We start from the raw sequence: 23802 nt of genomic DNA, 5'->3' as shown, positions 1-23802 counted from the left end.
AACAAATCCTTGTTTTCACTTTAGAGTGTCACGAAATGGAAATTCCCAAAAATAAAGCAGTAAAAAAAAAAGGCAAAATATTACTCTGCTGTACTATACATTTATTCATGTATTTTATTGCACCAATTTTGTTAGGTTTGAAAAGAAGAAAGAATGAAAGACTTGATTTAGACTCATTAAGCGAAGTTTCATCCTCATTACATCATGACGGCAATCAGGTCTGAATAAGAAAACATTGCATCACAGGAGAACTCTGAGGTACAAGTGAGGAAAAGAAAAGCTGATATAAAAAAAAAAATGTTCCTCTGAATCCCCATTGCAGCTAACAACCTTCACAGTAAGATCTATTGTGGCTGGCTATTGTGTCACAAGCATCAGCAGCTTCTAAAATAATTAAATTAACACGCTGAAGAAGACTAATGACCAACATCAATGATGTATTCGTGTGTGTGTGTGTGTGCGTGTAAGTGTGTCTTTGCGTGTCTATGTTTGTGAGTCTGTGTGTGTTGACTCCAATTGATCGCAGCATCACCTGATGAATTTGAGCTGATACATTGATTCTTACCTCTTTTTTTTTTCACAAGAGGCTGAAAAGAGACAAATTGCACACTGGCGTTTAAAAGCCTTTCTGGAAAACAAGTCCCTATAGAAATTAAATGTCACATCCTCTACAAAGCACGCTTTCCGAAGGGATATTGGATTTGTCCCTTTGTTGTATACATCGGCGGGTGTGGAGTGACGCAGGGTTAGGGCTGTAAGGATACGGAGCGGTACAGTAGGTAAATTCTGAAGCTCATGAAGGGAAACTGTAATATAATTAAGCTGAGCAGCGGCATGCGAAAGGTCACTAGGCGCCGGTTGTGTTATTCAGTTAGTCCTTTTAAAGGTTTTAATTCTTGGGTAAAGTTGGACTTTTTTCATTATTTATCATTTATTCTTCGAGCGTTTCAGAAGTTTCATTTTGCACTGAAAACGTTTTACATATTGTTTGTTGAAAAGTAATGCAATAAAAAATATATAGATGTTTTCGCAAAATGAATAATGGCCTCTTTGCACAAATCCACTCCTTCCTGAACTCAGCATCACTCCTTCATTTCCTGTCTTTCATGATTGGACAAACTGATTAATCCAGGTGTGCCTGACCTCAGTAACCACGACGACAATGACCAGACACACTTGGATTTATCAATTTGTCCAATCATGAATGACAGGAAATGAAGGAGTGGTATTGAGTTCAGAAAGTAGTGGATTTGTGGATTACAATACTGTATTGATGAAAATAATCAGTTTGACCGCAATTGTGCAGCCCCATTGAAAACTCACTATAATATATTGAATATGTCTGTTCTAATTGTTTCTTCTACATTTACCACATGTAAGGCAGATAAGAACATTAAAATGTTACTTAAAACTTTGCCTGCAAATACACAAAGGTTTTATGATGGATGGCAACAGCCTGGCCCTGAAACAAATCATTTCGATTTCCTTTTTTTTTTTCTACAGGCTGCAAATGACTTGAAGCCAGTCCATGGTGTACCCAACCTCTCGCCCAAAATCAACCCCGGGATAGGCTCCAACTCACGTGACCCTCAGGGCCGCTGCAGACAAGATTTCACTCGTGGCCAAGTGTCGGCCACTGCTTTTGTGGTACTTCAAAATGTGAATAGCAGTTGAACAATGTGGCAGCATTGCAAATTATAACCAATCAAAATGCACTAAAGCGTTCGCACAGGCAAAAAATTAATTTCCTGGTTGTAAGTGAGCGAGACACAGCTGCCCACCACAGGCCAGTTAGCAATTAGAAATACAGTATATAGAGTACACATAATGTGTTTTACAACAATACTTAACCATATTTATAATTGCATATGTACCTCTGAATGAAATAGTGAAGCTTGTGGTAAAAATATACCGGTACACAAGTGGCGTAGGATCCGCGCCAAAATGGAAACCAGTCCCCATCTTTTAACTTGCGTCTTGCTCCATCTTTATAGATTAATAGAGCCCAAGGATGCAAAACAGGCTTGCACATTTTCACATTGCTGAAGCAACCCAGTGAGTAGCCAGCTGTCATTTTTTGCAATGATTGGGTACTATTCAGATTCGGAAGCGTCACACAGTGTGCGACAGCGACAACTCTAATGAGGAGAAAGGCTACAGTAAATAGAAGGAGGATGGCTTCCTTCCAGGTAGAATAAAATTCTATTCCAAATAAATCAGAGCATCCTTGAATAAATTGTGCACTACCTTTGAGGTTCTACTGTAGTCGTGTGATAAAACGCTTGGCTGTGGCTGTTCTTTGTGTTTTATAAGCTTTTGCTTTAAAAAAAAATCCACACATAAAATGCTTCCAGGTGCTGTTCAACCCTGTGATAAATCAGTCCAGTGGTCCGAGACCTCTCCATGATGACTTTTAAGTCCAGTTAAATGCAGGCCGGTTCCTGAGCTCACAGCAAGGCTGAGTGACTGCTAGGGAGTAAACACTCCATGGTTCAGTTGAACTAGATTGAAAAAAGAAAAGAGGGAGTCGGATCAGGTATGTACCATGCCCCGAGACCAGCATTGAGGAACTGAAAGTGGTCAGTGGTGGTTGTATAAGTGTGGAAGTTTATATGCCGCAAAAGCTGGAGGGTGGGGGGTAATTTTACATTTTAACTCATTCACTGCCATTGACGGTTATAGACGTCAGATATTCGTTTTAACTATTTCTATTAGTTAAATTTTTTCCCCACTTTTGTTAACAAGAGTATGAAAACATATAATTTTTTTAATTTTACATTTAGAACAGATATAAAGTTTGTGATTAATCGTGAGTTAACTCGTGAAGTCATGCAATTAATTACGATCAAAAAATTGAATCGCTTGATGCTCCTAATTTGTAATAATCTTTTCTTCTTTTTTTTAAATCGCGTCAGGTGATTACATTTTTTAAATGTAATTAATTATTGACTTCAATAGTTAACTCACAATTAATCATACATTTTATATCTGTTCTAAACGTAAAATGTAAAAAAAATTCTAGGTTTTTTATACTCTTGTTAACAAAAGTGAAAAAAATAATAAAACTAATAGAAAAAGTTCAAATGAATTTTTAACGTCAATAGCCGTCAATGGCAGTGAATGAGTTAAGGTCACGGGTGAGCTGGAGCATCTCAGCAGATTTTAGACAAGAGGCTGCGCACACCTCGATCTGGTCGCCAGTCAATCACAAGGACAAACAATCACAATCATTCATACTCACATTCACACTGATGAGTTTTATTTTACAGCTTGTGATGAATTTCTATCCTGAAAGAAAGAAATGCCTGCCACATGTTGTCAATTGAGATGCTGCTAGATAACTTACACCTGTACATAACAGTACTCTGCTTCTTCAATTGTTTCTCTCTGCTGCACTGCAACTCATTGAGAACCTCTGCCATTCCCAAACAATAATCTTTCTGATGGGAGTTTAACTGGCCAGTATATCTAGTCACGGAATCCCATTTCCCCCAAGCCATTCACCACCACCTCCCCAATTCCTCCACCGCTACTTCCTCTCTCGCTCTGCTAACAACGAGGCTGCTGTAAACTGCACCAGCCAGCATAAATTGCCCCGAGATAGACAGAAAAAAAAAAGCGAGTGAGGGAGATGAAGCGGCTAAGGGAATCGAATGGTGGGGGAGATGTGGTTCATAAAAAGACAGAGGGTGGGTTCCCGCTGTAACTCATGAATGTGTAATTGAAGGTCGCAGGTCAGACCCCAGCCCCCCACCCTCGTCTTCTGATGTCTTACAGTGCAGCTGCATACAAATGCGCTAATGATATCAAAACAATTTGGCATCCATAAACATTTTCTATCATGTTTGTCCTCATTTAGGGGTCGTAGGTGAGCTGGGACGGGCTACATCCTGGAATGGTCAATCAATCGCAGGGGAGGTCTGAAAATGACAGTAACATAAATCCTCCACAGCAACCTACTTGCGGAAAGAGCAGTCCTTCGCGTCAGCGAGTCGTGTCAAAACTGACTGAACAATGTATCCACACAAATAGAGCAATGGTTTTCAAACTTTATTTTTCTCACTGACATGGAGATTGATTCCTCCTCATTGTGCGCTTCTAAATTGTGATTGACTGCTCACCAGATCAGAATATAGTGAAAATGAAACACAAATTATTTTTGAAAGGTTTTTAACCTTCCAGTATAAATGGCTACTCATATAAATACAGTATGTGCGGCATCTTATGTTGCATCAGTATATATATAACGTAGCACTAGGAGGGGGTCAAGTTAAGAGCCTTGCAGCATACCATCGTTGACTTTAGATTCGGAGCTTTTAATGGTGTCAAAATATTATCTCTTGTCATGGTCTGAACAAAATTAGGATAAAAGTACTGGGAGGCGGTATTGAAGGCAGAGGAGAAATTTGAGCAGAATCCTGATCCTTTCCTGAGTGTGCAATGATGATGTTTCATTTAGACTGATTGTCAGGTTTTTTTTTTTAGTGTACTGCTCTTGGTTGGACACACAGTAGGTTTGTTTCATTGATTGGCAACTGCTCTTCCAGGACCTCACAATCTGGTATTTGTAAGGGTTTGTGAGTCTAGGCCAGGCTTTTTGAAAATCTGAAGTACCCCAAAATGCAAAATGCAAAAAAAAAAAAACAAGACGACACAAAAAAACCTCCTATATGTATATATCCTGTATGAAACAACTCCCACATAATACTTCCGATTTACACCGTTCAAATCTCAACTTGATTCAAAAATGTACGCCATCCGGGGTATTTATCGTCTGATTCCACATAACTTACAATATTCGCACAATTTAACGTTAAATATCAACTTTCCCTCATTCATTTTCAATGGGACTAACACTGAACTTTTTCTAAGTCCCACTTTCCACGCCCACAATACAATCATTTTACATCACTAGAAGAACGTGATTGATCATTAATACCAGCTGTCTGATACTGCTCAGTGGTAAATTGCCTTGTCCAGTAACCAGGAGGACACAGGTTTGAATCCCACCTCCGACTGCACATTGCAAATGTATCCATGGCAAGTGATTGCATGCTAACGAACTGACTATCCTATGACAGCAGCATTCAATATTTTCTTCTACCTTTCGTCTTCTGTTTTTGGAAATTATTTTTGGTAACTTTTCATATTACATTTTTTCTGCCTATTTTCTCAATTTTTTTGACATTTTTTAAACGTTTCTTCTGGCTTTTTTTTTTTTGCTCTCAGTTTTCTAAAATTTTTAGCAATTTTGAGGCATTTTCAAATTTCTTCTTTTGATTTTGGACTTTTTATGGTTACTTTTTAAACATTTTCTTTTCTGCTTTTTTTATTTAACTCTCTGACATTGCTGGCAATTTCATGTTATTTCTGCTTTTCCTCTTCCTTTTTGGACATTTTATGGTAAATTTTTTGACATTTTATTGTAAATGTTTGGACATTTAGTTTTTTTTTTTTTTTTTTTACTTTTTCATCAACCTTTTGTCTGTATTTATGACAACCTAAAAATTTGGACTCTGACATTTTTTGGGGAATACTTAATTATATATATGTATATATTTTTTATTGAATCATGTATAAATTTAAAGAATATTTTATCTTGAAAAAATATATATTACAAAATATATAACTTTGTTTTAGAGATCCACAGGGAGCCACAGAAGAGGGACTAAAAATGTACCCCTTGTTGTTGCATTTTTCCACTAGATATCATTAGTTCGACTTTTCCATCTAAATGCATGGAGGGTACTTTCAGATAACAGTTTTCTATATAAATTTAAACTTGCTTCAAAAATGTACGCCTCCCGGGTTCAAGTGTTCTTTTTATTCATTTATCTTTCAATTACAATTAATTCTTTGTCGTTTTCACATAATGTATCTTTCAATCAACTTCATAAGCATTCATCTTAGCATTCAGCTATTAGGATTAAGCTTTCAGCATTCCCACGCAAAATTTCTGCAGAAATTGCATTTAGCCTAGTGTTGTTTGTGTGTTTCCTTTGACAAAAGACGAAAAGGATAATGACCACGATAGACTTAAAAAAAATACTTAGTCTAGGTTCAATGTGGGTGTTTCCTCAATAACAGAATGACATAGAAATTCATCATTGCCATTTTATGGTGCAGCTTCAACAAAAACATCCTTTGATTCATTTAAATCGAACTCTAGTTTCCCACTTTGGTGCATTTGGTTTATTCAGGTAAAAAAAAAATTAATCAATGCGCTAAATAGACAAAAGTTAACCATTGTCCATATTTGCCCTATTATTTGTTTATTAACGGAATACCTTTTTATTCCGTACTTTCTTCAAATTTTACAAGTTTGAGCTCCTCTGGTTTGTTGTGATAGATTTTGCTTCACTTCGATTTTTATTCATTTATTTATTTTACAATGTGATAAAGACCGTATCCTGTTCATGCCCATAAGTGACATGCTCTGGAGTGATTCAGATCAGAGAAGACAAAGTTGTAAAACCACCCCAAAAAATAAATAATAATATTGACTACACAAGAATTCCTCAGTAAATCGCATGGCGTATATTAAATGAACAACCATTCACAGTACTCAGAGTGACTCCCACTAATCACAAACCTATAGACAATTTGGAGTTATTAATGAACCGAACATGGATGTTTTTGACATGTGTGAGAAACCCCACCCAAGCACAGGGAGAACAGCCAAATTGCCGAGATTCAAAACCTCAGATCTAGGAGGCAAGCGTGCAAACCAGTCGTCCACCGTACTGCCTTTTGTGGACATACCATTGTCTGAATAATTCATTTGCAAAGCGCGTTATGTGCACTGTAGACTCATTATGTAAACAAACAAAGAGAATATGAAACTGTAGCTGAATCAATGGTAAACCCACAGAGAGATCATTTCACTTGCGTCCTGGTTTTAGTAAAAATGCACGAGGAACTTGCTGCTTGCTTTCATTCCCTCCAAACTTGTTTTTACTTGCTTGTAAATGATTGCTCGTCTCTCTATTGAGGAACGCGTCATAGTTCGCATTGATGCTTAAATAAAATAAAAAAATCTGTGCTGCTGTGTGACGATTCGACGAACCCGCTGATGTTCATCTGAAATTGAAACTACCTACCCATGCCATTCATGGCAGCTTTTCACATGGACCTCCCCACTGAGACAGCCGGCCAGTTTCATTGCCTTCATCTCCTTAACGCCCACCTCCTGCTCCCCCCAACAGACTTCACCCAAGAAATTCTTTCATCCTTCCTCACCAGCCTGTCATGTGTTGTCTTAAATATTCAGCTCTCCCTGTGTTCTCCCAGTCTTTTGGTGTCTGTTTTATCGAGCCAAAGAGCACTGCAGTAGAATGGGGCTCTTGTTTACACCAACTCCAAGGTCATTTAAACCTTACTGTTATAAAGCGCCCCAAAACAATTGACCTGAAATGATCATATAATAAACAGTATCATAATGAACATTTGCATAGTAACAACATTTGCGTTGATTGGAGCATCGCAGGACCACAGGTACTGAAATGGCGTCTGACAGAAATAGAGTTTTTCACAAAACGTTGATTCACAACCACACATTGCCTGTGATATTTAGTCTTTAGGAGTTGATGTGGTCCAAACTCACCAAATGATGTGTGCTAGTTAAAATGTATGTGATTTAGAGCCAAAAGTAAGTTTGTTGCACACTCTAGAAAATATGATTTTTTTTGTCACTGAAGCTTGAATCACCATTAAACACAAAATTATCCTATTATAAAAATAAAAAAAGAAAGGAAAAAGAAAACAAAATCTCAGATATCATCATATTATATTGGCACAAAAGGCTATTGCTCAGAATTATGGCAAAACAACTCCACAAGAGCGTGCCCAAATGTCCCGTGTGCAATTAAGTTCCTGCCCTGAAGACATTCATATGCCAATTTCCTTTATTAGTCACAGTGCCAACTAGGGGTGACAGGAAAGGCATAACACAGCATCTGTTATACAAATCATTATCTACAGGAGGCTTACAATCGTGTTCCGTTCCGATGGTGGCGACTCACCACAACGTGAATTTGTGCATTATTTGGAACACACATAGCATTACCCTCTCCTACTCTACAGCAGTGGTAAAGTTATGATTATAGTAAATACTGTTTGCTTTTAGGACATGAAATTAATTTTTTATTGTTAATTTACAGTCTGAAGTGTTGAAATCATAGTGCTGTCAACTGGAATAAATGCAAGCCAACTTTGAGAGACGACTCACCGGCTTAATGTTGTAAGCCAGAAGCACAAAGCTCCTGTCTGCAGAAACTTGGAATTTTGTAGTAGTCAGGTCCTGAAAAAAAACACACACAAATGATCATAGCACAAATTATTTATTAAGAAAGCGGGATTCTATCTTTGCGATGAATGATTTACTCATATTAATTGCACTTGTCCTGTGTTTTGTTTTGTGTTGATTTTGTGTTGTTTTGTTTTGTTTATTTTGTTGTTTTTTGTGTGTGTTTTTTTTGTTTTGTTTTTTGTGTGTTTGTTTTGCCCCCAAACTATCTTTACAATAGCCTAATTATTCGACCATTAATGACTGAGACATTTTTTAATTAGTAGATTCCATTTCAACACCTTATTTGATCAAAATGGGAACTCCCGCAAGCCTTTGGCCAATAGTTTTCAGACAGGATTTAGGTTCAAATTTCCTGCCCTGTGTCTGTGGATGTGACGCCATATTGCATTGTGTATGTGAAGAAGGAAAAATGCAGTTGAATTTTTCGACCACAGGTGGCAGTAGCCATTCGAAATACAATTGTCATCGTTCAGTAGCTTTAAAGGTATAGTGTGTAGAATTTAGCGCCATCTCGTGGTGACCTAATAATTCGTTCATTTTAAACACCCAATATTAATTTCCATAATATGCTAATTGGATTGGATGGATAACGTGCTACCACATCAACATAATTTATTTTTTTTATATAATCATAGTACCGTAATCACTAAATTTATCACGAGTCATGCCTTGCCTGTCAAGAAGCAGTTTCGCTGCCTATATGTTTCGCCGCCATCTTTCTGCTACAGGTACTTGAAGGCGAAGAACTTTGCAAACGTAGTAATTTTTGGTAGGCTTGCAAAGTGTGGTCTCATTGAGGCGCCGTAATGTCATTGCCTTCTATTAGTTGACCACTAGATGGCACTAAATTCTACACAATGTCCCTTTAAGTGTTAACTGATGTCTTTTATTCATACTGTACAGTAGTTAGCTACATTTGAAACAAAGAAAAAAGTAAGTGAATTGTATGACTTTTAAGTTTCCATTACCTGTATTTGTTTTTGGGCTATCCGAATAGAGTACACAGTTTTGCAGACATTTTGATTAATAATCTGATTGAGGCGATTTTTCAAACTTGCTCTGCGTCTGCGTATGTTTTATTTGGCTTTGTTTTTTTCCCTGTTTCATATATCACAAGAATTCTTCTTTACAATAACTCATGAGCACAATTAGATGATGATGATTAGAAGAAATTATGGCCAGTACATCAATTTGATATAGACTACATTTATGTTTGTATTTTCTTTGTTTAGTAATCAATTTCATTTTTCAATTTTTATGATGGCTATTTTCCCCCTGATGTTAGCCTCATACTTTGGCCTGACATTTAGTGTCTCTGCAACAGTGCTGTGTCAAAAATCAAAAGACGCTTTGTCGTTTTAATAAGATTTTTCATAGCAGTCATTTTTGCTATAGCTATATCCTACTTAAGTCTGTTTTTGTGCGTTTTTTGGTTATACAGAAAAATTATAGAGCTACCAGCATGTGTATATCATCATGAAACCATTTCGGGGGAAAAAAAAACATCTAATGGTGGCCTTTGTGCTCAACACTTTGTATTCATTTATTTGGGGGGACCCAATTACACCGCTTGGTGCGCACCGTATCCCAACACACTTCATCTTGAGCCTGACAACAGCAGCCTGCAGTGACCCACATACTGTGGCAGGCGGTGTTAGGAGTGATGATGCCCTTGCTGGCGGGAGGGGGGATCTCTTTGAAATAACATGTCGAATAGAAAAAGGAGCTATATTCTGTCACGCTGCCAAGCTATATTATGCTCTGACTGCAGGGGAGTATGTAACAGTTGAGAATGTAACAAATATGACTATATTTCCTGTACATTTATTACACGTTTTATGTTTGCTTTAGGTTGAGCCTATAAAGGAATGAATTGACTTCACAAACGTATGTCCAGTCTGCCTTCATTTGAGAGTCAAGACCAGTTTTATCACCTTCACGTGTGCACTACTCACCAGTGAGGTGCTGTCCAGCAGGAGGGTCGTCAGGTTGTTGCTGAGGCTGAACGACAGGATGTGACCATTTCTGGTGCACAGAACCACTTCGTTTTCTGCCATTATTAAAGGGGGCATATCATGTAAAATTGACGTTTTAACTGCATATGAGTTGTATACAAATACTTGAGTTTATCGAGTGCCTGCATCAAGTGTGAAATTTAAATATCATACAAATAACTTATCTGCTTATTTCTGAAAATATAGCTCACCAGTCTGCCCTTCCAAAGCCATTGTCAGGTGACGTCTGAAATCTGGCTGCACGACTAGCTTCATTGTGTTGAATGCACAAATTAGCATTAGCTTCTGATAACCAGCACATATGGTACTTAAATGCTCAGAATGGTCGACACAGTGGCAGTGGTGTGTGTGTTTGGTCATCGTGTAGTTTACAAATCGCTGCTTCCCGAAGTTGATGCCACCATAGTCTAATATTCAGGCAAGACTCACTATTGGCTCAGCAGAACACAGTATGGTTCGGTATATAAAGTTGGTCATTAGCATGAGACAGGCTCCTCAAAACGTATCTAATAAAATGTGCTCTAATTCTTTATTCTTGATGTATTTTATTAAGGCACATGAGAACTGTTTAAAATTCTTAAAAATAAATATAAAAATACTACTACTACTACTACTACTACTAATAATAATAATAATAATAATAATAATAATAATAATAATAATAATAATAATAATAATAATAATAATAATAATAATTTAAAAAAAAACTTTTTTTTACAGCCTAATATTTCTCCCTAAAAGACAGATTAAAAAACAGACACCTGAATGATTGCATGCATGACCTAGCTAACCTCTATGTGCAAGTTATGGTCAGTGTATTGACGTATTTTACGAGCATCAATCCCCTCTGAGTCCGGCAAGGGACAGGCAGAGGGCAAAAAAGTGAGTGATGATCCTAGATAGCTTGCAATTTTGTGTTGGATAACATTCAAAATCAATAGGGTCTCTGTATGGATATGGAAGAAGAATTGCTTTAAGTATAAAGACGACTGGCTGAGAATTGAGACGAGTAAAATCAATTTGTCTTATCACTTTAGCTAACTTTGGCTCACTTTAGCCGTCCTGTGTTGTCCTTTCTTGACTGGGTGGCCTTCCTTTGTTGACTGGTGACTTAACGCTTGATTTCATGCTAGTGATGTAGCTGACGCAGCAACCCTCACTGTAACGTGGATTGATGCAACATGAAGAATGATTCTTACCTGTCCGCCAGACCACACAGGGGTCGTGAACTTTGAAGTCTTCGTTCTCCAGGTCCTCCATTGTGAAAAGAGAACGGCGTAACAAGTGAGATTCATCTGAAAATTAAGCGGGAAAGAAGAATCAGTCCAAGTGTTTTGTTTATCCAGCCATTCTTTATACAGTAGTTAAAATCTGTTTATATTTGTGTGACAATTGAGACTGTTAGAAAATGGGGGGGGGGGGGGGGGGGGTTGACTTACCCTCCTTCAGTTTTATGACAGTTTGAAACTGTAAAAGGATGTAAGTATTCAATTTTCATCTTACTTACCAGGGGTGAGGAGAATGACAGAGAGAATGACCAACGACATGACAGCCAGGATCACCATCATGGCGATCCCGATGCCTTTCCAGTTCCGCGGTGGCCCATCTGAACTCCCCAGCTCCTGTCCCGGGAAAAAAATAATAATCACACGCAATGAATGTGCACATTTGTGTGGCTTCACTTTCACAGTGGAACCAACAATGTCTTCTTTTAGATGACATCCCTGTCTATAAGAAAGATGCCTTCCCTTGTTATGAGATCCAACTTTCAAATGCTGCTGCATTTTTTGTATGCGCCATCACTTTCAATCACTGCGCACTTCATTTGGCTTAACTGACTGATGGGCAAAGTGGTGCTCCTGAAACGTAGTGTGATGCATGCGATGTGCTTGGAATTTTGATGAAGCTGGATTTATTAAGCACCATTCCCCAGGATATTGCTTCAGAATGCGGAGTGATGCTGTTGATGTTGTACTGAGGACTGGAACACTGGTGAAAACATGGCAGTATATCGCAACAATCCCAAGAGATACTAGGCATAGGTGCTTGACTGAATTTTCTTAATAGCTCTCTTATTGAAATGACTTATTGTTTTCTTAGATGACAAAAATATCAAGCAATGTTTTTTTGTTTGTTTTTTTACCAGGTAATCGTCTTCCACGATTGGTTTTGAAGCTGGCTCATTATAGAAAAATAAAATCATGTTTTGCATGCAAAAATTTGTAATTTCTGGCCGCCTAACAAGTGTGAAATTAAACAACCAAGTAAATATTTCATAATCTACTTATTTCTGAAAAAGTGTCTGTGTGCAATGCACTTTCACCCCATGATTACAAAACAACGCATTTACTTAATAAGACACCCGCACTGAGTTTCTCCACCAATGACATGGCCAGAAAGGCTGGACGAAGATCCAGAGCCACTTTCACGAAACAGTTGAGTCAGGCCGCTGGCCTACAATGAAGCACCATGATTTCAAAAGTCAAAAGCCATTTCTCAATTGGCAATTCTTGTCCGTTCTTAGGTCCTTGTGATCGCTTGAAAAGTGATCAAACGTTCGCATAAAGCAAAAAGGAATGGAATACCCGGATGTTGGTCTTGTCAGCTAGCTTAAACCAAGCATGCATCAGTTGGATACTTGTCCCAAATATATCCCAAGATTCATTTTATGCTGCTATATCAAACAAGTACGTACACAGAAGAAGAAGGTTCTTGCATACGTTCTTAGGAAGACTGTACTCTTCATATTAAGAAATGGCCAAAATCACAAGGTACGCAAAGCTGCAGTGCTAGCAGTGTTAGCTAACAGTGTCATCAGTGTTAGCTTCTGGGAACTCGTGCATAGTTATGGCATTTGTCTATGTTGGGAGTGGAGTGTATTTATGCGGATGACGTCTCCACAGCACTATTCAAAGCAAACACTAAATCATAAAAATACAATTAAAAAGTGTGTGGAAAAGTACAACAATAAAAAATAATAATAATAAACACCCCTGCTTACTTGATATTGTAGATGGAGTTGAGGTTGAGAGGATGTTGTGTTTGGCTATTTGTCCTCTCCCCATTTACAGTCCACACAGTAATTGTTAAAGTGTAATACAGCCTCTTGTTGTGTGTGGTGCATGCTGAAAACCAGTTAAATAAACACACAGCAATGTATGGGGCAGTATAACAGAGACTGAGGCTGACTATTAAAAATTCTGACCATTATGTGGAAATGATTGTTGATTAATGACATCTTGAAGCTATTTAGGAAAATTCAGTGCACTACTTGGCTGCAAACCAGCAGAGATGCTGTTGATACAGTCTATGCACTGGTTGTGTTTACTTGTCTAAAATAAAAAATAAATGTATCATATCTAAAACCATATCGAGGTAAATTTTGAATAAATAAATATCGATCTATTGATTATTAATTTCCCACGTGTCCATCTCTTTCCCAAATGTTTTAAATGGCTTAGTGGGATTGCTCGTCTTTCAGCAAAACCCAATAAAGCTCAAATGAGAGCACATCTCACATCTCTACAAGGTTGCGGGCATCACATTAAAGCTGCTTGCTAGTCATCATCAGTCACAATTAACCACAATGGTGTGCCGCAGGCAGACGCTGTTGCATTTTTATCACAATGAGTGGCTGACACCGCCGGCTGGGCCGCGAGGAGTTCAGTCATCCGGCGGCTGTTAAACTCAGCATTCGTTACGCCTCGCCTCGCCCACCCTCAGTGCCAGCTATGTGGGCAGGCAGGCCGGAAGCAAAGAGCGGAACAGACTGCGGTCCCTCCTTGCTCTATGGGGCGCACCAGCTCTATTTCTGAATCACTAATAATGACCGCATGAGCATAAATAGTGCCAACTAATGCGCTTTCACAAATATAACACTTCATTAACATACAATTAGATGAAGAAACAGTAGTCCGATGATAACCATAATGCTTAGTCAGCACTGTGCATGGCTGGCGCTTGAATCGAATCCATCTGGCAGACGCGCAGTTACCATAAGGTAGCATGACTACAGACAAAGGTGTTACATTTTTAGATATAGATAGATATATTTGATCGTTTCACACCGCATTCACACTGCCATTAAGAGAAAACTAAAATAAATAAATATACCATTTACAGTATTATGGCGTTGTTATATCCCCAGTGTCAGGTTCATGCCGCAACATTAATGACAACTTAACAATCAAGATGGGCCCATTTAGGAATGTTCATCGAGTGTTCGAGAAGAACCACATACGGATGAGCAGTTATCATCTACAGCAGCGTTCAACTGTAATTACTTCTGGGATGTTGGACCTGTGGGAGGTCCTGCTGGCTCTCCTCCAATCTCAATTCATTCATTCTACAGGTGTTTGAGGAGCTTTTCCTTTCACACTAAACTCATTCAAGCACACCCTTTTTAAAACTGCTGAGTTAGAAGTAACCCAAAGTGTGTGAAATGGCTAACCCAGTTCCGGGTCCAAAAGGGACCGAGCCAATGCTGGGTTATTCATGCAATGCATTCAATTGTGATCCATCTAGGGGTCAAATCTACCCATACACAAAAAAATGGAATACCATGTTAACAGCATAGCTGTGATTAAAAATAATACAAATTGTTAAGCAATATTTTCTAAGAAGGAACAACTTCTTTCCGTCAGGGTTCACCACAGCAAGTGTCTCACAAGATGTTTCAAGACCACATAACAATCCACCCATTTTTATCTAGGATTGGGAGTGGCTTGGAATTGTAATATGGGGTTTTGCTGTAGGATAGAACTGGATGTTAGTTAATGTCAGCCCTGATTGGGATTTAAGCCCCAGTCCACTGAGCCACCCAGGTGCCACCAATATGGGCAAGCCGAGAATGTAACATCAAATGTAGTACCCAACCAAGCAACTAGCAAAATTGAAACCAGCTTCAACTGTTCAGCACCCCCCAAATCCAATCTTCAACCCAATCTGCTGGGTTAAAATAAATAAACCAACCTTGAGTAAAAGTAAGCAATCTGTCAGCTACCCAGCAAGAAACAAGATAGCATTTCTATTTATTTTTATTTTTTTGTGTGTGCATGTTTTATCCACTGGGAACAAATTGCCTTCTACAAACTGACTGCTCAAAATGTCAAACATGAAGACTTAAGATTCAGGGACAGCTATGCATGTTCTTTAAGAATGAAGACTAATTGCACTGGTTTTTAGGACGTGAGAGATCCATCCATCCATTAATTTTGATAGTCACAGGTGACAAGTAGGCTATCCCAGCTGACTTTGCGTAAGAGAAATGAACAATGAACTATAAACCTAACATGCGTGGTTTCGAATGTGGGAGGAAGCCAGAGTATTCAGAGAAAACCTATGCAAGCATGATTACTTGGAGAACCCTGGATTTCAGAACTTGTAAGGCTGACATGTTAACTACTTGTCCACGGTGCTGCCAATAGAAATAAATCCCACCTGTGAAATGTAACAACATGACTGATTTCCACTTGTATTCTCAATTCCTACCTCTTACTCAACCTGAAAGCTGAAGCATGCTCCCACATGCCCTCAGGGACCCTCCGCCAACCACACGTACACATAGTCACAGTCAAGTTAAGAATACGTCACAATTCCAATACCCATATGGGTACTGTATAGTGCTTCATGGGGGGGGGAACAGGAATTTGGACAAGCAGAAATTGAGTCCCCAGAGTGAAGAAAGCTTTCCTGGCCACCATCGTGCACGTGAGATAAATGCGCCACGAAAAGCGCTGGCTCAAGCAAATACGTGACAATTGAGCGAAGTGAGGATCTTCATCAAAATGCTGATGCACCAACCAGTTATGATAAGAGCTTCAATATGCAGACCTTCTACAGTGAGCAGAAAGCACTAGTTTACATTTTCAGTTAATAGAAGTTGGCGTTTCTACATAATATATTCATTTTATTGTAAATTTGAAAGTGAAATCATATTTTTGTGCAGATCAATAGATTTTTTTTATTATTAATTTTCCTGGACATTTCTCTTGTTGCTTGGCAAAATTTGTGGGGTGCAAAGCTTCTGTCACAATTACAGGTAAGAGTTCTAATGCTGTAAAATCCAGAATTCCATTTTTGGGGGGAGGGGGGTGGGACACCATTAATGTCATACAAAATTTGGGATTTTGAACCACATAATACAGTTCAGTTCAACAAGAATGAAAGGATTAACTCTGTGTTTTCATTTGTCTTTGGCTTGTTCCAAAAGGGAGAAGTAGGTTCAGCAAAGGGTATTAAAAGAAGAACATGGAAAAAGAAGATGCACAAGACATCACGATGACCCCGGCAAATAAGCAGATTCACATTCAAAGCAGTAAGACTCCAGGGACAGCAAACTCTTGCTATCAAAGTTGGTAGTCTGTTTAGTTTGTTTCACTTTTTACAGTTGTTAACTTCTTCAGCGAGGGATGCTGCTGCGATGTGACTCGCCTTCACATTACCACCATCCTTAAAGTTAAAACTGATTTTTTTATGCTTGCTTTTTGAATAGCAGTGTTTAACTTATTTTGATACTTGTATGGCATTTAAGAATGCTGAAATGTTGCATAAAAATTGTTTGCAATGTAATGTTAAGAACAGTTTTAGGATTATTCCAGTTTGAGATATAGAATATTTTGGCAAAAACAACAACTATTATTATTATTATTATTATTATTATTATTATTATTATTATTATTATTATCCATAATTGTTTCGAAATCTAAATAAACCAGTGTTCATCTATTGTTTAATTGTTTACAGTAATGTAAATTGACTAAATTTGTTGCAATTAAGAGCTGTCACTAATCATTCATAGTTGACCACTTTATATAGACTAGGGATTGGAATTTATTAATTGAATTAATTTTCTTTGATTAACTCATTCACTGCCATAAATTCATTTAAAAAAAAAAAGATTAGTAAAGATTAGGGGCAAGAGGTGATTAAATGTTTTAATTGTAATTAATCACATGACTTCACTAGTTAACTCACGATTAATCACAAATTCTGTATGTTCTAAATGCACAATAAAAAAATTCTAGGTTTTCATACTCTTGTTAACAAAAGTGGAAAAAAAATTTAAGCTAATAGAAATAGTTCAAATGAATTTTTGACGTTCATAGCTGTCAACGGCAGTGAATGAATAAAAAAAAAAGAAAAAGAAAATATTATTAAAAATTTGGGGCGTCAGGCGATTCAAGTTTTTAATCGTAATTAATCGCATGACTTCACTAGTTACCTCGCGATTAATCACAAATTTGATGTACAAAACTAAATGTACAATAAAAAAAATCTAGATTTTCAACAAAAGTGGAAACAAATGTTAAACTAATAGAAATATTTAAAAATATTTTTTGACGTTTATCGCCGTCAATGGCAGTTAATGAGTTAAGTACACAGTATCATTCAGTTAATGTAAATGAAATCCCTATAAACATTCTGAATGGATTACTATCAGGAATGGGATAATATCAGCAGCATGGTTGCGAGAGCTTTACGTGTCTTTCTCACATCTCCCTCGTCGTCTGTAGAGCTTCTCCCACATTCCACAAACATGCCAGTTGGGTTGATTATTGAAGGCTCAAAGTTGCCAGTGATTTAATAATGAGGACAAAGGCTATAGAAAATGGAAGGATGGATGGGAGATTCTCTTTCTGAAGGTTCTAGCTAAGCAGAATTGGCCTATAATGTTTCTGTGGGGACAGGTAAACAGGAAACACAGGGAGAGTCAAACAGGTGCAGCTAACGAAATTACTACAAAAATGTAATTTCACAATTGTACCACAAGCTCTGTATTAAATATAAAAGTGCTTAATAGAAGCAGGAGCAGCAGCATACGCAGGATGTTGCTGTTTCAGAAGTTCAGTTTACTTACACAATTCAAGCTAAAGTCTTCCCCTCAACAATTCGTCCGACAATTCCGATTGTATCGATCGTGCTTGCACTCCCATTCACACTTAAGCGCTACAAACCAGAACATGCAACTCATCTCTTAACTTCATATTTGATGTCTTTGAGTCATGGTAATTCTGCCAATAAATCACACAAAGATGATACTGGTTTGGGATTTGCATATGCGCGGGGGAAAAAACGTCTCCACATCAGTCAAAGATGTTATATAAGATATTTAACAAGCAAGCCTTACAAGACGGCTTCTGTGGCAGATATGCAGCCCCGGGTATTTTCTACATGGTCCTGACTTTAACGATTCACTGTAATTGCACACAAGGGAACGTTGTAGATTAGCAAGTAGCCCACGTATGTATCACCTTGTCAATATCTCCCTCAGAGCAGAGGTCGCCGTTGGAGCAGGCTGTAACTTTGAACCGATTGAAGGAACGGCTAACCAAGCCGTTCTGCTTAATGAGATACGGCAGCTGTGTCGTATTGATTCGCATCTCAGCAATTATTTTATTACATCGAGAAAAGCATCTTGAGCGCCATCTTCGCCATCGCTCTCAGTCTTGTCTCAGCACCAGAAACAGAGTGCCGCTAACTGGGCTGATTGTATTTTTTGGGCCCCTTGAGGCATCCCCCAACGAACAAGTGTTTTTTTATTTTACTGCATTCTTATCGATATCACTGGGGAAAACAGCAAAGCGATATTCAATTAGCAAAAACAGCAGGGCTTCCCGACCACATCAGCGGCAACAGATCAAATGAAAGTGACTCTCTGCCATGGCCTAACGATCCTAAACATGGCTTCCTGGCATAGCTGATGAAAAATAAATAAATAGTAATCTTTTGAAATGAGATCCTGTAATTGGCTGGAAATGAGTTAAAGGTGTATATGAGTCAAGATGGATGGATGTTTTAAATGGAGAGGATAAAAAGTATGTCTTATAAAGATAATGATCGCGATAAAATAAGTGACATTTTCTAACCCAATGATGCCACCCTTTATTGAAAAGCACTGCTTTGCCTCATCAGTCTTCATCTTGACTGCGGCTGTGATGTGAAATGTCGCAACTTCTGCCAGCAATGTGGTGTCAGTAAGCCCCGTGAGAAACAACAAGGCAGCAGGATCATGCCTCGGGCGCTGCACTCAAGTTTGCCTGAGATGTCATCACTGTCAGAGGAGAAGCACACAAGGTTCTAGTCTTGGGTGACTTCACACAAGACCTTGCTGGGCTCTCTGCGTGGCATTACATCTCATTGTTTCAAACACTTTCTTCCACTGGGGCCACTCTGCACTGATCTCACCAGCACAAGGGGGGGGGGGGGGGGGGTCCGCTTGATAATACAATATGTGTTAATTAGTCCACTTGGCAAGCTTTAGCATTCATGCGCTTGCACTGCAGAGACACAGAAGCACAAAAGTGCATTTTTCTCAGGTGGTGTTAGAAACTTTTGATATACTGCATTTTGATTAGAGGTTTCTGGCGATGACATTTTTTAATCGTAATTAATCGCAAATTTTATGTGTTCTAAATGTACAATAAAATATACAGTAATCCCCCCCCCTCTAAGTTTCATGTTCTTGTTGACATAAAAGTGGGAAAATGTTACTATTAGAAATATAGCTACATCTTTGAGTCACTTTCCGTTCCGTTCCGTCTTCAATTCCGCTTATCCGGGGTCGGGTCGCGGGGGCAGCAGCTTTAGCAGGGAAGCCCAGACTTCCCTCTCCCTAGCCACTTCAGCCAGCTCCTCCGATGGGATCCCAAGGCGTTCCCAGGCCAGCCGTGAGACGTAGTCTCTCCAGCGTGTCCTGGGTCGTCCCCGGGGCCTCCTGCCGGTAGGACATGCCCGGAACACGTCCCCAGGGAGGCGCCCAGGAGGCATCCGAACCAGATGCCCCAGCCACCTCAACTGGTTCCTCTCAACGTGGAGGAGTAGCGGCTCGACGCTGAGTCCCTCCCGAATGACCGAGCTTCTCACCCTATCTCTAAGGGAGAGCCCGGCTACCCTGCGGAGGAAACTCATTTCGGCCGCTTGTATCCGGGATCTCGTTCTTTCGGTCACGACCCACAGCTCGTGACCATAGGTGAGGACAGGAACGTAGATCGACCGGTAAATCGAGAGCTTTGCCTTTCGGCTCAGCTCCTTCTTCACCACAACGGACCGATACAGCGTCCGCATCACTGCAGACGCTGCACCGATCCGTCTGTCGATCTCCCGCTCTAACCTACCCTCACTCGTGAACAAGACCCCAAGATACTTGAACTCCTCCACTTGGGGCAGGACCTCATCCCCGACCCGCAGAGAGCACACCACCCTTTTTCCGACTGAGGACCATGGTCTCGGATTTGGAGGTGCTGATCCTCATCCCAACCGCTTCACACTCGGCTGCAAACCGCTCCAGCGAGAGCTGGAGATCACGGCTTGAAGAAGCCAGCAGCACCACATCATCTGCAAAAAGCAGAGATGCAATGTTGAGGCCACCAAACCGGACCCCCTCGACACTCCGGCTGCGCCTAGAAATTCTGTCCATAAAAATTACGAACAGAATCGGTGACAAAGGGCAACCTTGGCGGAGTCCGACCCTCACAGGAAACGAATTCGACTTACTGCCGGCAATGCGGACCAAACTCTGACATCGGTCGTACAGGGACCGAATAGCCCGTATCAGGGGGCCCGGTACCCCATACTCCCGAAGCACCCCCCACAGGACTCCCCGAGGGACACGGTCAAACGCCTTCTCCAAGTCCACAAAACACATGTGGACTGGTTGGGCGAACTCCCACGCACCCTCAAGGATCCTGCTGAGGGTGTAGAGCTGGTCCACTGTTCCACGGCCGGGACGAAAACCACACTGCTCCTCCTGAATCCGAGATTCAACTTCCCGACGGATCCTCCTCTGCAGCACCCCCGAATAGACCTTACCTGGGAGGCTGAGGAGTGTGATCCCTCTAAAGTTGGAACACACCCTCCGGTCCCCCTTCTTAAAAAGAGGAACCACCACCCCGGTCTGCCAATCCAGAGGCACTGTCCCTGATGTCCACGCGATGTTGTAGAGACGTGTCAACCACGACAGCCCCACTACATCCAGAGCCTTTAGGAACTCCGGCCGAACCTCATCCACCCCCGAGGCCCTGCCACCGAGAAGCTTTCCAACCACTTCAGTGACTTCGACCCCAGAGATAGGGGGGCCCACCTCAGAGTCCCCAGACCCTGCTTCCTCAAAGGAAGGCGTGTTGGTGGAATTGAGGAGTATTCTCCCCACCGATTCACGACGTCCCAAGTCGAGGTCAACAGCACCCCATCTCCACTATACACAGTGTTAATGGCGCACTGCTTTCCCCTCCTGAGACGCCGGATGGTGGACCAGAATTTCCTCGAAGCCGTCCGGAAGTTGTTCTCCATGGCCTCACCGAACTCCTCCCATGTCCGAGTTTTTGCCTCAGCGACCACCGAAGCCGCATTCCGCTTGGCCAGCCGGTACCCGTCAGCAGCCTCCGGAGTCCCACAGGCCAAAAGGCCCAATAGGACTCCTTCTTCAGCTTGACGGCATCCCTTACCGCTGGTGTCCACCAGCGGGTTCGAGGATTGCCGCCCCGACAGGCACCAACCACCTTACGGCCACAGCTCCGATCGGCCGCTTCAACAATGGAAGCACGGAACATGGTCCATTCGGACTCAACGTCCCCCGCCTCCCCCGGGACAACGGAGAAGCTCTGCCGGAGGTGGGCGTTGAAACTCTTTCTGACAGGGGATTCTGCCAGACGTTCCCAGCAGACCCTCACAATACGTTTGGGCCTGCCTGGTCGGACCAGCATCTTACCCCGCCATCGGAGCCAACACACCACCAGGTGGTGATCAGTTGACAGCTCCGCCCCTCTCTTAACCCGAGTGTCCAACACATACGGCCGCAAATCCGATGACACGACTACAAAGTCGATCATCGAACTGCGGCCTAGGGCGTCCTGGTGCCAAGTGCACATGTGGACACCCTTGTGCTTGAACATGGTGTTCGTTATGGTCAGTCCGTGACGAGCACAGAAGTCCAACAACAAAACACCGCTCGGGTTTCGATCGGGGGGGCCGTTCCTCCCAATCACGCCCCTCCAGGTCTCACTGTCATTACCCACGTGAGCGTTGAAGTCCCCCAGCAGAACGAGGGAGTCCCCGGGGGGAGCGCTCTCCAGCACACCCTCCAAGGACTCCAGAAAGGGTGGGTACTCTGAGCTGTTGTTCGGTGCATAAGCACAATCAACAGTCAGGACCCGTCCCCCCACCCGTAGGCGGAGGGAGGCTACCCTCTCGTTCACCGGGGTAAACCCCAACGCACAGGCGCCCAGCCGGGGGGCAATGAGTATGCCCACACCTGCTCTGCGCCTCTCACCATGGGCAACTCCAGAGTGGAAGAGGGTCCAGCCCCTCTCAAGAGGATTGGTACCAGAACCCAAGCCGTGTGTGGAGGTGAGTCCGACTATATCTAGTCGGAACTTCTCAGCCTCGCACATCAGCTCGGGCTCCTTCCCTGTCAGAGAGGTGACATTCCATGTCCCCAGAACTAGCTTCAGTAGCCGAGGGTCGGACCGCCAAGGCCCCCGCCTTTGGCTGCCACCCAGCTCACTGCGCACCTGACCCCTTTGGCCCCTTCCACCGGTGGTGAGCCCATGGGAGGGGGGACCCACGTTGCCTTTTCGGGCTGTGCCCGGCCGGGCCCCATGGGTGTAGGCCCGGCCACCAGACGCTCGCCTTCGAGCCCCACCTCCAGGCCTAGCTCCATTGGGGTCCTTCGAGCCATGCTTTGTCTGGTCCCTCACCTAGGACCTGTTTGCCATGGGTGGCCCTACCAGGGGCATGAAGCCCCGGACAACATAGCTCCCAGGTTCATTGGGACACGCAAACCCCTCCACCACGATAAGGTGATGACTCACGGAGGAGTCTTTGAGTCACTGATACAGCAATTTCATAATAATTCATAAAATTGAGTTAAAATTAAAAAGGTGTACTGTACTGTAAAAAATGAGTGTGATATTTATTATTCAATTTATTACTGCTAAATTTTGACGTAGACGTGTCTCCTGCGTTGCGACTGGAATTCCCCCAGTACAGGCTTTCCAAGTAAGTGGCGGTCATTAATCGCGCATTAAAATAATTAGTGGTTTTAAATTAACTCAAAATTAACGCTAGTTATTATTAAACAAAATTAATTAGTTAAATAACTATTATTTAAAATTAACTAAGTTAGTTAGTTAGTTAGTTAGTTAGTTAGTTAGTTAGTTAGTTAGTTTCCAAGCATTGTGTTGTTGTTCCAATCTGTTTATGTTGGTGCCAAATTGGGCACTAGTGACCCACCACATCCATCAAATTGAGCTGCAGTAGGAAAAACATTTTCCTGTGTGTAGCAGATGGCATCCATTGTAATGTGCAATATCTACAGGGAGCCGTTCTATTTTTGAATTGCACTGAAATCAGCCATGCATGTAATTACTCTGGTCTGAGAGTTTTACCACAAATATGAAGTAACCGTTGATGCATTGTCCAGTGCAGCGTTAATGACCCTTCGTGAGTGTTATCAATAACTAGACAAAGAGATCATCCAGC

At 41.1% G+C, this 23802-nt stretch overlaps 1 protein-coding gene across 1 annotated transcript in view; it reads right to left on the bottom strand.

Annotated features, from left to right (window-relative positions):
- The window catches only part of LOC147179452 (inactive dipeptidyl peptidase 10), a 44254-nt gene that overhangs the window by 18843 nt on the left and 1609 nt on the right, over positions 1-23802 (bottom strand). Inside the window, exons 2-5 of the mRNA XM_086069185.1 lie at positions 11831-11945; positions 11523-11618; positions 10264-10358; positions 8228-8299 (exon numbers count right to left, since the gene is read on the bottom strand). Coding sequence (XP_085925311.1) covers positions 8228-8299; positions 10264-10358; positions 11523-11618; positions 11831-11945 — 378 coding nt within the window. The remainder of the gene's footprint in view (positions 1-8227; positions 8300-10263; positions 10359-11522; positions 11619-11830; positions 11946-23802) is intronic.

This window comes from Leptonotus elevatus, chromosome 2 (assembly GCF_054856555.1).
Source record: "Leptonotus elevatus isolate MCC_2025b chromosome 2, RoL_Lele_1.0, whole genome shotgun sequence".
Classification (NCBI taxonomy): domain Eukaryota; kingdom Metazoa; phylum Chordata; class Actinopteri; order Syngnathiformes; family Syngnathidae; genus Leptonotus; species Leptonotus elevatus.
This window is presented reverse-complemented; position numbering and strand designations above follow the sequence as displayed.